A 14975-nucleotide genomic window follows, 5' to 3' on the forward strand; every position below is an offset into this window, starting at 1 on the left:
TACATAGGTTCATATTAACTGAAAAAGCTCATTTTACTGTTGCTATATAAAAACACATAGAAAGGTTACTTGGGGACTCATCTTTGTCACAGTGAGTGTCAATAGCTTGTGTATTAAAATGTAACTGCTTTCTGCATTTAGCTTGTGGTTTTGCCTTCTGTGACATTGGTTTTACTGGGATTCACACTTTCCCTGATGCATTGAGTGATATTTTCAGGTCTATGACCTCTATTTTTTTCCTGCTTGTTGACTATGACTCCCTTGTGCCATCAATGCTACAAAACACAGAATATTTTTCTGTTTCTACCGCTGCATATTTTAATGTAAGTCAACAATAGGTCAATAAAGAAAATGACGTACCCAAGCTTCATTCCTGACCTTGAGATTGTCTCTTGCAATCCCGAATATGATCCTGATCCACAGTTTGCACAGGGTTGCTGTAGGGTTAGCGAAATGCCAGGATTAAAAGGATGTATGCAGTAGGGATGCAACGAATCCAGGATTCAGTTTGGCCTTTTTCAGCAGGATTTGACCAAATCCAACTGCCTGGCCGAACCGAATCCAAATCCAAAATATCACACAAACAAGGTCAAAATTTTCTTAGCCATGTAATGTGCATGCAGTTCTCTTTCCACCCTTGTTTCCCTAATTTACATATACAAATTAGGCTTCAGATTCGGCCGAATCCTAAAATAGTGCATCCCTAGTGTGCAGGCAGGATTGTTGGCGAGCGTAGTAAATTCCAGGTTCACGGGAAGCAGTGAAGGAAGGCCTAATATGTGTGAATGTCATTAGGCTTGTTTGTATTACGGAAGCTTATTATTGAAGCTTAATACTAATGAAATAGAAACTGACAATATGTCTAGCCCCATGTCAAAATTAAATATAAAAAAACTGTTTGCTCTTTTGAGAAATGGATTTCAGTGCAGAATTCTGCTGGAGCAACACTATTAACAGATGCGTTTTGAAAAAAACATTTTTCCCATGACAGTATTCTTTTAATGATACCTCGGGGCCGATTCACTAGGGGGCCGTTTCACTAATTTCGAGTGAAGGATTTGAAGGTAAAAAACTTCGAATTTCGAAGTTTTTTTTGGGCTACTTCGACCATCGAATGGGCTACTTCGACCATCGAATGGGCTACTTCGACCTTCGACTTCGAACCGAAGTATTCGAAGTAAAAATCGTTCGACTATTCGACCATTCGATAGTCGAAGTACTGTCTCTTTAAAAAAAACTTCGACCCCCTAGTTCGCCATCTAAAAGCTACCGAAGTCAATGTTAGCCTATGGGGAAGTTCCCCATAGGCTTACCTAACTTTTTTTGATCGAAGGATATTCCTTCGATTTTTGGATTACCCTCAATATTCGACTAGGAATTAAAATCCTTCGACTTCGAATATCGAAGTCGAAGGATTTAGCGCAGATAGTAATAATTCCTTCGATCGAACGATAAAATCCTTTGAATCGAAGGATTTTAATTCAACGATCGAAGGAATATCCTTCTATCAAAAAAAGTTAGCCAAGCCAAGGGGACCTTCCCTATAGGCTAACATTGACTTCGGTAGCTTTTAGATGGCGAACTAGGGGGTCGAAGTTTTTTTTAAAGAGACAGTACTTCGACTATCGAACGGTCGAATAGTCAAACGATTTTTACTACGAATCCTTCGATTCGAAGTCGTAGTCGTAGGTCGAAGTAGCCCATTCGATGGTCGAAGTAGCCCAAAAAAAACTTCGAAATTCAAAGTTTTTTACCTTCGAATCCTTCACTCGAAGTTAGTGAATCGGCCCCTTCATGTTTCTATCAGTGCTAAGCCAGGCCAGCCAAGCCCCCTAGACAACCTGGCAGGTCGCAGTGCCCAATAGGCACACGTATGCATCAAAAGGACACATGCTTGTACGAAAAGGACGCACACATGCGTAACAAGAACTCACAAGCTGGCGAGAAGGCTGGACTAGGGATCCCAGCTTTGCGCCCTAGGCCCTAATTTCGGCCCTATAATGCTCTGTTCTGAACCCAGTTTCCTAAACCCTACAGCACATCTTCATGCAGCGTCAGACTGGAGCATTGCGGGCCCACCATGGCTGTGACACAAAGGCCCCTCCTGGCAGCCCACTTCCACCACCGTGAATGCGTTCACTGCACACACTTAGAGGCTGCTTTATCAAATATGTGTAATTTTATAGATTTTTTCCTACTTTGAGCAGATTTATCAAAATGTGAGTTTAGAGGTTAATAAATAAAAACTCACCCACATTCCTATGTGATTTTTAGAACCGTATTTATCAAATTGTGAGCTCTAACTTTCACCCATTGATAAATACAGTTCTAGAAATCCTATAGGAATTAATGGAATGTGGGTGAGTTTTTATTTATTAACCTCTTAACTCACATTATGATAAATTCGCCCCTTAAAAACACTCACAAAAAAATTGGAATCTTTGCTTTTTTTATTAAAAAAAACTGTATACAAAATACTTGATAAAATAAAATTGTAGTAAAAAACTCTATAATTAGAAAACTCCAACTAACTCCCATTGACTTCGACATGAACTCGGCAGCTTTTAGATGCAAAATTTTTCAAGTTTTCTGTGCTTCACCTTAGTATGGGAGTGATATTCTGAGACAATTTGCAATTGGTTTTCATATTTTATTATTTGTGTTTTTAGAATTATTTAGCTTTTTATTCAGCAGCTCTACAGTTTGCAATTTCAGCCATCCGGTTGCTAGGGTGAAATTATCCTAGCATACATGCACTGATTTGAATAAGAGACTGTAATGAGTAATAAAAAGTAGCAATAACAAATACATTTGTAGCCTTACAGAGCATTTTTTTTTTAGATGGGGTCAGTGACCCTCATTTGAAAGCTGGAAAGAGTCAGAAGAAAAAGACAAATAATTCAAAAACAATAAAAAAGAAATAACGAAGACCAAGGGGCTGATTCACTATGGGTCGAATATCGAGGGTTAATTAACCCTCGATATTCGACTAGGAATTGAAATCCTTCGACTTCGAATATCGAAGTCGAAGGATTTAGCGCAAATGCTACAATCGTACGATCAAAGGATTATTCCTTCGATCGAACGATTAAATCCTTCGAATCGAAGGATTTAAATCCAACGATCGAAGGAATATCCTTCGATCAAAAAAACTTAGGAAAGCCTATGGGGACCTTCCCCATAGGCTAACATTGACTTCGGTAGCTTTTAGCTGCCGAAGTAGGGGGTCGAAGTTTTTTTTTAAAGAGACAGTACTTCGACTATCGAATGGTCGAATAGTCGAACGATTTTTACTTTGAATCTTTCGATTCGTAGTCGTAGTCGAAGGTCGAAGTAGCCCATTCGATGGTCGAAGTAGCCCAAAAAATACTTCGAAATTCGAAGTTTTTTTACTTCGAATCCTTCACTCGAATTTAGTGAATCGGCCCCCAATGAAAAGTTACTTAGAATTGGCCATTCTATAACATACTAAAAGTTAACTAAAAAGTGAACCACCCCTTTAACTCGACCCCCACACCATAAGCCAATGCCGATATGTGAATGCGCAGTTGAAGCAGATTCCTGACTTACGACGGCACGCTTTGTGGCGGCGAAGAGACCCAAAGATTACACGAAGCTCCGCAAGATGACGACTGGGAGCTTAGCTGCTGCTCTGCACTTAAAGGGATACTGTCATGGGAAAATTTGTTTTTTTTAAAAAAATGCATCAGTTAATAGTGCTGCTCCAGCAGAATTCTGCACTGAAATCCATTTATCAAAAGAGCAAACAGATTTTTTTTATATTGAATTTTGAAATCTGACATGGGGCTAGACATATTGTCAATTTCCCAGCTGCCCTTGGTCCAACAGCTTACCCAGACAAAACTGTTATGTTGTATTCTGTGTGAATAAATTGCCTGACTATTACTAAAGGTTTTCCTTTACTGAGTTTTGTCTTACACAAGGTCAAAAATGGTACTACTAAAAATACCATCAGGTGGCAATAGTTTCAGGGTAACCCAGCATCAATAATTTACAACAAGATGGATACAACAGCACTTAGACCCAACCCCATTCCTTGCACTTCCGCAGAGTTGTGCTAAGTACCTATAATCCATCTGCTGGAAGTGAATGAGCCCTGATATATTGTCCCTATATTAGAAATAACAGTTAACCTATGGAACATTGCTGAATGACTCTTAAACCTCCAGTAAGTATTTTATTCAATTTACACACGTGCCCTCTGGTGGAAGTAAAGAATATCACCCATTTAAAGGTTTCCTAATGACTGGTATTAGCTGCTACTATTTAATTAGCATCAATTCCATATAGTGTGTTTGATGGCACTAAGGGCCCTTACTCACGGGCGTTTGAAGCTGCGCTCCCCTGCGTTACAATTTTATGCGTTCAGCCACAGGGGAACGCAGGAGTAGACGCGATGAATTCTTTTCAGTGCGGCTGTACTCACACAGACGCATGTAAGCGCCGAAAGCAGGTTGGGATGCAGCATGTTGCATTTTTCCTGCGTTCAGCTCTTTCATGCGTCTGTGTGAGTTCAGCCGCACTGAAAAGAATTCATCGCGTCTACTCATGCGTTCCCCTGCGGCTGAACGCATAAAACCGTAAGCTTCAAACGCCCGTGACTAGGGGCCCTTAAAAATGCCAAACATTTGCACCTGTCCCTTCATGACAAACTGCCTCTTATGACTACTAATTGCGCACAACAGACACCACAGACCTTTCTTATAAAGCTTACTTAGTTTTAACCTTTCCTTCTCCTTTATATTAAGTGGAACATTTACATTTATTTTAGGATGACTGTCACTTGCACTTGATCCTTTATGTCTTCTTCTTTGTCCCAGTTCATTTTAGTACTGCCCAGAGACAATTTCTATTATGAACATGGTCACACCTTCATTTGGCACAGGGAATTCCTTGGAAAAACCATAAGCTGTGGTGCTTGCTCCCTGCCAGGATCTTGAGCTATATAACACTGTATGATTAAAGGGTTAAAAGCATACACCTTTTTTTTAACAGTTAACAGTTTTTAACATTAGTTTAATGATTAGAGTGTATCATATTTTTTGCAAATTATTTTAATTACTAAATGTGTATGGTTTTGGTTCTTTCTTACACTAAACAGGGCAAAATCTGAAATAGAAAATAAAGTCACATCCTACTTCCTGGTTTGTACAATCACAATAAATCACTAGTCCACTGAGAAGCCCTCTGTATGTATGTATGTATGTATGTATATATATATATATATATATATATATATATATATATATATATATATATATATATATATATATATATATATATATATATATATATATATATATATATATATTAGACTCCTTCATCTCTCCTTTTGCTTAATCTGTCCTTATTCTCTCTTGACTTCTCTTACTTCTTTCTAAATCTAGAACTTGTTTTCTGCCTATGTTGTATCTTTGTCCTATACTTACCTATTCTCTTTCTTACTTATCACCTTCTTTTCCCAGTGACTAAATGATGCCATAATAGAGACACGTGACTTTGCTTCTGTTTAACCACTGACCAAACAGACAAGTAAAGGTGGCTATACACAGGCTTTTAAAAGTTATTGACCTATATATGGGACCCTCTTCATGACCTGCTCTATTTTGCATGTTTGAAAACCACATCAGGAGAGGACCCCATCGATACACCCTTGCCTGGCAGGTCTCTGAATGTCTGCAGTATCACCTGATCATTGAACGGGGTCCAAACAATTGGATCAACCTTATTTAACCTAACAAGTGGGATACCAAATCGGACAAAGATCTGTAGATGTATAGGTGGCCATAGAAACACATTTTTATACAATATTCGGTGCATGTATGGTGGGAGACGAGCCGACCGATATCGGCAGAAGACTTGGATATCAGTCGGCTCATCTACCTGGCTGCCCGGAAAAGTTTGATCGGGTGCTTTGAAGGCACCCAAACATCGCCCATCATTAGTCCTAAATCGTCAGATACAAGTAAAATTCTATTGTTTCTATCTGTATATGTGACGATCAGCTCTACACGTGCGTATTGAAACAAACAATCTAGGAAATATCATAATTGTAACGTCTATGGCCACCTTAAAACCTGCTTATATTGCCTAACAGAGCTCTATGATGCAGCTAGCTCTTATTGCTGCACCACATAGGTATTATGGTGCTTCCTTTACTTGTCTCCCACAATTGCACATAGAATATTTTGCATTTACCCAGCAATAAGCAAGCCATTCTCTAACTGTCCCTGACTATCATATACTTGGAGTGAATACAAGCAAGCATCTGCCAAATGTATTGGTTTTTTTTTCTGCCTTTCTAATCTAGTCTCTCCATTGGTATGGACTAGTTTTCCTGCAGGTCTAAACTTTTTAAAGCCAATAATTACAAGTATGCTATGAACTGACCTCCCTGCACAAGTTCATATTCTGCTTCAAGCCAACTAAATATACATTTTCATTTGCCATTCGGAAAGATGTTGTTTATTTTATTTTTCTTCTTCCACAACGTGCTTTTCTTTCACCCCAGTAGCAACAACAGCAAAAAACAGTTCAGGCAGAAAGGTCCGGATGTAAACAGCAGCTCTGGGGATAGGATTTGCCATAAACACCTCTTGTTTCTTCCTGCTTACAGTACTTAGAACCTCTTCTGCTACTTCCACAGGGTGGACTCCATAGGACAGTTTCCTGAAAAAGACTTTAAAGTACATAGGTGTGTCAAAAATTCTGTTACTTATAATATATGTTCATAGTATATATCCAGAGCTTATTTGTTATTTATAACTTCCTTTTCAAAAGGTACAGTACAGCCATATAGCATTTTGTGTGCCCAGAACATTTCTTCTCTGTATATTTGTATTTATACATATGGGAGGAAGGTGCCATATTGTTTCCCTTAGACAGTACAGTATAAGGATATAGCTTATTGTGTTTCCCAGAGCATTCCTTCTCTGTATATTTGTGTTTATACATTTCATTATGGAAAAATTGTAAATAAAAATAATCACATTTATTCCTGGACGTCCAAAACAGCAAATAGGAAGGTTCCTGCTTGAACTATAAGAAAAAAAGCAACCAAACTCTAACATTTTAAAAGCAAATTAGAAAATAAATACTGTACAGGTATGGGACCTGTTATCCAGAATGCTTGGGGCCTGGGGTTTTCCGGATAACGGATCTTTCCGTAATTTGGGTCTTCATGCCTTAAGTCTACTAGAAATTAATTTAAACATTAAATAAACCCAAATAGGCTGGTTTTGCTTCCAATAAGGAATAACTATATCTTAGTTGGGATCAAGTACAAGCTACTGTTTTATTATTACAGAGAAAAAGGAAATCATTTTTAAAAATTTGGATTATTTGGTTAAAATGGAGTCTATGGGAGACAGCCATTCCGTAATTCGGAGCTTTCTGGATATCGGGTTTCCGGATAAGGGATCCTATACCTGTACAACAAAAATGGATCTGACCTCTAGATTGTAGTTTGCAAATACTGCCAAGAGAAATGTTTCCCAAGGGGTCATTAGCACCTGCTGCTTACAAAGTAGTCATTTAATTGGCGGGTAAACTCTGGCTAAAAACTGAGTGATCCACTTTCTAGGAGTAGACTTTTAGAATGATTTTCCTTTGAGCGGAGGAATTACTTGGTAGGTCCTGGCAGCACCAATTCATAGACATGAGACAGTGACACCAAGTAAAATTTCAAGCAGGTCTGCGCCTGTGTTTTATTTGTAACAAGACTTCACTGAGAAAAAGCAGTACTTATTCCATCCACAACCAGTACAGCAGAAAATCTGCTCAACCAAGCCAAAAACATATTAAGCTCATCAAATACTTAGCGTAATGAGCATTTGCCATTAGACAGGGCAAATCCAAAAAAGTAACAGGAGTTGCAACAGTCATCTCTGTATCTTTCGGCTCTTTTAGGCTAGTGACGCGCTGCATATTTTAGCTGAAGAGAAAGAATAATAGGCGTGAAATCAGCCTGTCAGTAAACACACGGTCGAAATTGGTGATAACATGTACACTTTCGTGTTTACACTGGTGGAGAAAATGTACGCATTACACAAGCCGTAAGCATCGCTCCTAGGTCTGAGAGTTTAAAGTCATCAAACACCCCTATTAAGAGGAGAGCCAGCTGAACTTAATGAACCCAGATAATAGCTAAGAAGCATAGTCTTGCCCAAGGAATTGTAAATAAGTTCTATTCCCAGTAAAACCAGCCCCGATTAAGAGTAAGAAGAAGACTTGAGTAGGATGTTACAGCCTTGGTCACTTTCTGTCCCAGTTTTAGAGAAGCAAATGTCAAGATCCTTTTTGGGGACTCTCCCCCAACTAAATATTTCTTGTGCCAAACCTATATTAGGCACCAATGTAGAGTCTTGTAACTTGACTTATTTTGTTAAAACTAGTCATCAGGCCTAGAGTTTTTCAAAATTTGAAACGTTCTTCTACATCAGATTCTTTCTTTTGTTGGTTATATATTCGATTCTTAACCAAGTATATCCAAAACTGTTGTTAGTTGGAATGACAGTGGTTGATCTTGTCCATGTGAAGAAGATTGCTGTGATTAGTGTCTTCAGAAATGAAATGAGCTGAGATCTATTTGAAGACCAAAAGATCTTCTAACTAGAGAAAGATCTGAATAGCCGGCAACACTCTCTCTGAAATGAGCATTATGTTCAATATCGTTATGTGAGTAGAGCAGCAGAAAAGGACAGAAATAAAAGATTATGGCATTAGTAGTAGCTGAGCATATATAAGACTGGATGCACTGACTTCTTATTGCTAAAGCTCATCACATTTTTTATCCTGGTCTGTTTAGGAATTCCAAATGGGAAACTGCTTGTAAGATTTATTGCCAAATGTTGTCCATGTACTATTCTTTGATAAACTTAAAAAGTAGTGCCACTCTCTAATATTGCAACTACATGCTGGGCTGGGCTCTTTTCGATGATTTAAAGCAAGAAAGTCTAGGCAAACCATCCTTTATCCCCTGTCTTCTTATGAAAATGCTCTGGCCTCCACGCCAGGAAGAAGGCCTCATAGAAAGCCTCCCGGGTTGATAGTAATGAAAATATCTGTCATATTTGTTTTCTCTGTTAATATTCTGGAGATATCCAAACCATTTTCTGTTTTTACCCATGAGGAAGAACCTCTCTCCTATTGAAGTCTTTTTAATGATCTCATCTAACTTTGCTCCAAAGAGAAGGCTACCTGTGAATGGCAGGTTGCATAAGTCTTCTATTAAAGCACCTTTAAATGAGCAAGCTCTAAGCCAAAGTCCTCTTCTAGCCACTACTGAGAGGACCATGTGCTGGGCAGTAAGCCTGACTAGGTCAAGTGAGGCTTCTGAGAGGAACTCTGTAGCCAGTTTTAGCTCATCCATTGCATCTAATATTCTTCTTTGCTTCGCACCAGTAACTACTGCATATTCAAGGTGTTTTAGCCATATTTTCATTGCCCTTGAAACAGAGGCCATGGCTGTAGCAGGTCTGAAATAAGCTAAACCTGCCTGATATGTTTTTTTCAAGGCTGAGTCCATCATGCGGTCCATAGTATTTTTAAAAGATATATTGCCTTCAACCAGAAGTACAGTTTTTATAACAATTTTCAGTATCGCTTCATCAACCTTGGGGACTTCCCAAGCCAGTATCTTCATTTTGTCAAAGGGATACATACGTGTGAATTTTGGAGAGATAAACATACTCTTTTCAGGCCTATTCCATTCTGTGAAGATCAAATCCTTTACAACTTGAGGAAAAGGAAATGCTTGAGCCTTTTGAAGCTTTTTACCAAACATCTTATATGCTTTTTCATTTGACAGCATTTGAGGGTTGAACTTTAAAGCTTTCCTTACTGCCTTTACCAAGAAATCAATAAGCTTTAAGTCAAAGCCTGGTGCCGGTGCTTGGTTCTCATTCAAGTCGTCTGAAACATTCCCAGTATCACCGATATCCTCCTCTTCAGGAGATGAGTATGATGGAAGTAGACATTTAAGAAGTACCTTAAGTTTGCAGGAGAAGGAAACCAATATTCTTGAGAGCACCTCTTTTATCCAAAATAAAAAGTCTTCTATATGGTCAATTGTTGTGGACTGTGCTTGGTTAGAAATAAGGACACTCTTCAAGCAATCCTTATTCATCTTCTTCTGTCCCATCCTCTGCTCTCCTAGCTTTTCACAAGCATGGCAAGACTTCCAAATTACATTAGCCTTCTCTTGCACATTACAAGTGGACTCTTCAAAAGCAGGGTTACTGAAAAGAGAGGTAAAAAGCCATAAGACACCAGGAGTGGTATCTCATGCTTTTTTTTATGTAACCATTTTAGCTCACCCTTGGCCTCTAGGTGCAACACATGCAGGGCTCACCATGGTCACACGATACCAAATCCCTGCAAGGACAAAAAAACATAGCCCTTATTATATAACCTAATTTACAGGTCCGATGGTGGAAAAAAAGTAAAGAAGTAAAAGGACAAGTTCTTGCATCCTTTTGCCATAGGACCAAGAAGCAAGTAAGCCAAAGAGAGACACCACCAGATTGAGAAGGATTAAATCAGCAAAGGCACATGCAACTCAATTCCCTGAACAACAAAAAAGCATGGCTCTCTTTTGTCCACATAGCTGAGATGAGGCTAAATTATTCTGCGGCCAAGAGACATAAAGCAAAAAACTTCTCTTGTCCAGGACCGGTTGAGCTAAAAAGAAGCCAGAACAGACAATATAAGGGTAACAATATAGGGTGTACTGGGTGGCAGCCTGTCCTTGAGTTGAGTTATGGAAAAAATCCAATGAAGTCTGCTGATCTCATGGTTAAAGAAAGTAGGATCATTCAGAACAATATCCTTAAGCTTTTTCTTTCAGAGTTGACACATCGCAGTTCCCTGCTCTCTTTATCACACATAGTTCTCAGGAACAAATAAAAATATTTCCTATTGATGAATGTATCCCTTAGATGTCTGTTTGTAGAAGGAAAGCAACGAGTGATTATCTTACCTAAACTTACTCTCATTTGAAAATATTTAGCCTAGAGTAAAGCCGTGGCTCTACAATTATTGATGAATAGTCATCACATGCTTTTGAGACAATGAAACCTCTTGCCTGAAAGGCACTTAGATATGTTTGACCCACAGTGCTTCAGGGACTCTGCAAAATGCAGTCTACCTACCTAGTGACCATACATGGTAGATGAACCTATAGATTAAAGTACCTCAGCTGCTCTCTACAACGCTACAGTCAAATATTCAATTGGATCCCATAATTATGTTATGAGGAGTAAAACTGCAAGGTTTCAGGAACCAAGCCCAGCAACTTGTTCAATATTTATGCACCGCAGCTTGGATTCTTATTGCTGCCAGATGGAAACTCTCTTAAGGACAAGAATACTTTTCTAAGAATAAGTGAGCAATTTAGATACCAGACAGAGGGCAATCTAATAATAAAACCTGAAATCTGTGCAAAGAGATTCAGTGTCTGAGTCATTTTAAATGAGCTCTTTGGTAATAGAGAAATCTAGAGATATAGTTATCGTATTTTCTTAATCCCTGTGCATGTGACTAATGCTTCCACCTAAAAATATATAGATGGGGCATGTGGGTGTATCATTTGAATTTCTTTATGTTTGGAGAATGAGAAAGGTTGTGTGGGAGATCTGGTTAGCAAAGCATTGGTGACTCAGACAAAAAGCATTCATTTAGCAAATACCTGTGAATTTATTGCATACTCAATAGCAACATGCTCTCATATGTATCACTAGGGAAAATACACACTGTTACAGCATGTGTTTGTGTTTTATTCACTTCCTTTATACAAACAGCAAAATATACAGTATATCAAATTTATAAAAAAAAAAACCATATCTGCCTTACATTATTTATCTGAACTGCCATATTGTTTACATCAATAGTACAGTATTAGGGTGTAGATTCCACTTAAATGCATCAATGCAGATTTACAGGCAGGGAGCAGTGATGGGCGAATTTGTCCCGCTTTGCCGAAAAATTTTTGAATTTCCAGTGAAATTCGTGAAACGGCATTCGAATAACGTTGACACGTAACAGTTTTGACGCAAGCGACTATTTCGACATGCGTCCAAATATTTTTCATGCTGGTGAATTTTTGGCACAGTTTCGCGTATTTATTCGCTGGCGGCGAAACGTGGAAACTCGATGCGAATTTGCGCCTGACAATGTAGCAGTTTCTGTTGATGTATAAACTCAAATAGGCAGATGGCATCTCTTTACACTTTCATCTATATGTATGAGTACAGTTATACAGAGAATTTATCTGTCCATACACAAATGGTTGTGAGAGCGGGCTTAGGAAGCCTTTCCAACTGCACCTAGAATTGTGAATGCCTCACTACATACACAGGTAAATACTGGAGAAAAGCATCTGTACTTACATTTCCAGATGGAGGCCTCCCAGTTTCCTGGTTGGGGCTGAACATGATAGGAGCGGATAAATGTAGGGCTAACTGTGCTCACAGAGACATCAAACTCTTCCACTTCAGCCCGGAGGCAATCAAAGAAACCCTGAATGGCATGCTTGGAGGCGGCATCTGTCAGAATAGAAATGCAAGAAAGCAGGCAATGTTTACTAAGCAATGCATTTGCAAACAGATTAATACTAAACAATCATTCTACCTGAATGTGCAGGCCTGGATTTACAAATCGTACTCGTCATCCCCTTCACATGTGCACTCATGCACAAGTCCTATCTCATGGGGTATGGAGCTCTGTTCATGGGAGATTTAAATAGCTAGCAAATATCCTGTATGTTTCCATTGCTCAGAACCCATTCAAATGTGGCTGAGTGGCATGCCTCCTCTGAAATTTTGCCGCCCTAGGTAGGGTTGCCACCTTTCTGCCGCTCGCGCTCTGGGGAGGGGGCAGGGTGGTGACATCACAGGGTCACGGCAGTAATGTAACAGGGTGGGTCAGTGACATTATAGGACGTGGATATGATATGGCGATCAGAGATTGGCTGATCGCCATGTCACTCAAGAGGGATCCTACCCGGTTTTCCAAATAAGGGCAGACTTTCTTGACCTGGGCAGCCCTTCTGAAAACTAGGCTGTTCGGGGCAAAACCAGAAGGGTGGCAACCCCAGCTCTAGGCCTTCCCACAAATTCAAACCTGTGAATGTGTCAAATTGTATTAACAAATCAGTGTAGGCGCAAAACTCCCATACTACTCATATTGAGACCTGTTATAACTGAATTAGTGAAGAAAAAAGCTTAGAAGAAAGCAGAGGCTTACACAGTGGTGTACCGACACTGCACCGGGCCTATTTGCAAAATAATCTTGGAAGGGACCTAGTGCACACTGAAACCAAAGATCCCATGTATGCACCCATCTGGCCAGTTAACAAGAGCAGAAAGTTTTAGTTACTATTGTGGCTATAGAGGAAGCTGACCCCATAGTCCAGGCTCTCCTGTTCCCCAGTAGGGATGTAGCGAACGTCGGAAAAAAAGTTCGCGAACATATTCGCGAACTTGCGCAAAAACGCGAGCGGTTCGCGAACGGTTCGCGAACCCCATAGACTTCAATGGGAAGGCGAACTTTAACATCTAGAAAAGACATTTCTGGCCAGAAAAATGATTTTAAAGTTGTTTAAAGGGTGCAACGACCTGGACAGTGGCATGCCAGAGGGGGATCAAGGGCAAAAATGTATCTGAAAAATCTGCCTGTGTGTGCTTGGAAGAGATAGTGTAGGGGGAGAGCTGTTAGTGATTTCAGGGACAGATGATAGTAAGTTTGCTGGCTAGTAATCTGCTTGATACTGCTCTGTATTGGAGGGACAGAAGTCTGCAGGGATTTGAGGGACATTTTAGCTTAGGTAGCTTTGCTGGCTAGTAATCTACTGTTCTCTTTAAACAACTGCCATACGTTGACCTTGTAGGCATTGTTTGCCCAGTTTTTTTGGACGCAGCCACTGAAGCACAGTTGCCATAAAAAATATGCCATATAAATGCTGAAAATAGTCATTTTTCGCCATACGTTGACCTTGTAGACATTGTTTGCCCAGTTTTTTTGGTTGCAGCCACTGAAGCACAGTTGCCAGAAAAAATATGCCATATAAATGCTGAAAATAGTCATTTTTTGCCATACGTTGACCTTGTAGGCATTGTTTGCCCAGTTTTTTTGGTCGCAGCCACTGAAGCACAGTTGCCAGAAAAAATATGCCATATAAATGCTGAAAATAGTCATTTTTTGCCATATACGTTGAGTCAACGTATGGCAAAAAATTACTATTTTCAGCATTTATATGGCATATTTTTTCTGGCCTCTGTGCTTCAGTGGCTGCGGCCAAAAAAACTGGGCAAACAATGCCTACAAGGTCAACGTATACACTACTACAGCGGTGGATACGGATTACGTAAAATATATGAATGCTGCTTGAAAAAAAGTAACTCAAGTGGTTTTTCTAGAGACGATAATATTATCAATATTTAGACAAAATGTGAACAAGCTCACACAGCTAGATGGCGGGTTGAAGAAAACACTGTGCAAATAATGCCTACAAGGTCAACGTATACACTACTACAGCGGTGGATACGGATTACGTAAAATATATTATGGCTGCTTGAAAAAAGTCACTCCGGTGTTTTTTCTGGAGACGGTAATATTATGGATATTTAGACAGAATGTGAACAAGGTCACACAGCTAGATGGCGGGTTGAAGAAAACAGTGTGCAAATAATGCCTACAGGGCAAATAATGCCTAAAAGGTCAACTTATACACTACTACAGCGGTAGTAAAATAAAAAAAGTAAAATAAAAAAAAAATGAATATTAAAAAAAAAAATTAAAGTTGGTGCTGCTGAACTACTAGGAGCAGCAGATTAGCACACCAGTCCCACTCCCCAACACTGCTAGACTAATAGCACTGGGCTCTTATAGTAGTAGTAGTAGTAGTAGTAAAACAACAAAAAAATAAATAAAAGCAGTCCTTACAAGGACTACTGTTA

At 39.3% G+C, this 14975-nt stretch overlaps 2 protein-coding genes across 3 annotated transcripts in view; both read right to left on the reverse strand.

Annotated features, from left to right (window-relative positions):
- Nucleotides 1-6470: 6470 nt before the first annotated feature.
- Nucleotides 6471-14975, reverse strand: part of dhrs7c.L (dehydrogenase/reductase (SDR family) member 7C L homeolog) — a 41042-nt gene continuing 32537 nt past the window's right edge. For both annotated transcript variants that reach the window (XM_018235398.2, XM_018235397.2), the window contains exons 6-7: nt 12408-12563; nt 6471-6700 (exon numbers count right to left, since the gene is read on the reverse strand). In XM_018235398.2, coding sequence (XP_018090887.1) covers nt 6492-6700; nt 12408-12563 — 365 coding nt within the window. In that variant the 3' untranslated portion in view covers nt 6471-6491. The remainder of the gene's footprint in view (nt 6701-12407; nt 12564-14975) is intronic.
- Nucleotides 7698-12398, reverse strand: LOC121397937. The gene is made up of 2 exons (XM_041576232.1): nt 10338-12398; nt 7698-10259 (listed from the first exon to the last, which is right to left on the reverse strand). The coding sequence occupies exons 1-2, from the start codon at nt 10373-10375 to the stop codon at nt 8930-8932; spliced, it is 1368 nt and encodes a 455-aa protein (XP_041432166.1). The 5' UTR covers nt 10376-12398; the 3' UTR covers nt 7698-8929.

Source organism: Xenopus laevis, chromosome 9_10L (genome assembly GCF_017654675.1).
Source record: "Xenopus laevis strain J_2021 chromosome 9_10L, Xenopus_laevis_v10.1, whole genome shotgun sequence".
Classification (NCBI taxonomy): domain Eukaryota; kingdom Metazoa; phylum Chordata; class Amphibia; order Anura; family Pipidae; genus Xenopus; species Xenopus laevis.

Bases quoted from the DNA above. Each gene is read 5' to 3' on its own strand.
- LOC121397937 (XM_041576232.1), bottom strand. From the start codon at position 10,375: ATGGTGAGCCCTGCATGTGTTGCACCTAGAGGCCAAGG. The intron at 10,260-10,337 runs GTGAGCTAAAAT...CTCTCTTTTCAG, and splicing joins GTTGCACCTAGAGGCCAAGG to TAACCCTGCTTTTGAAGAGT.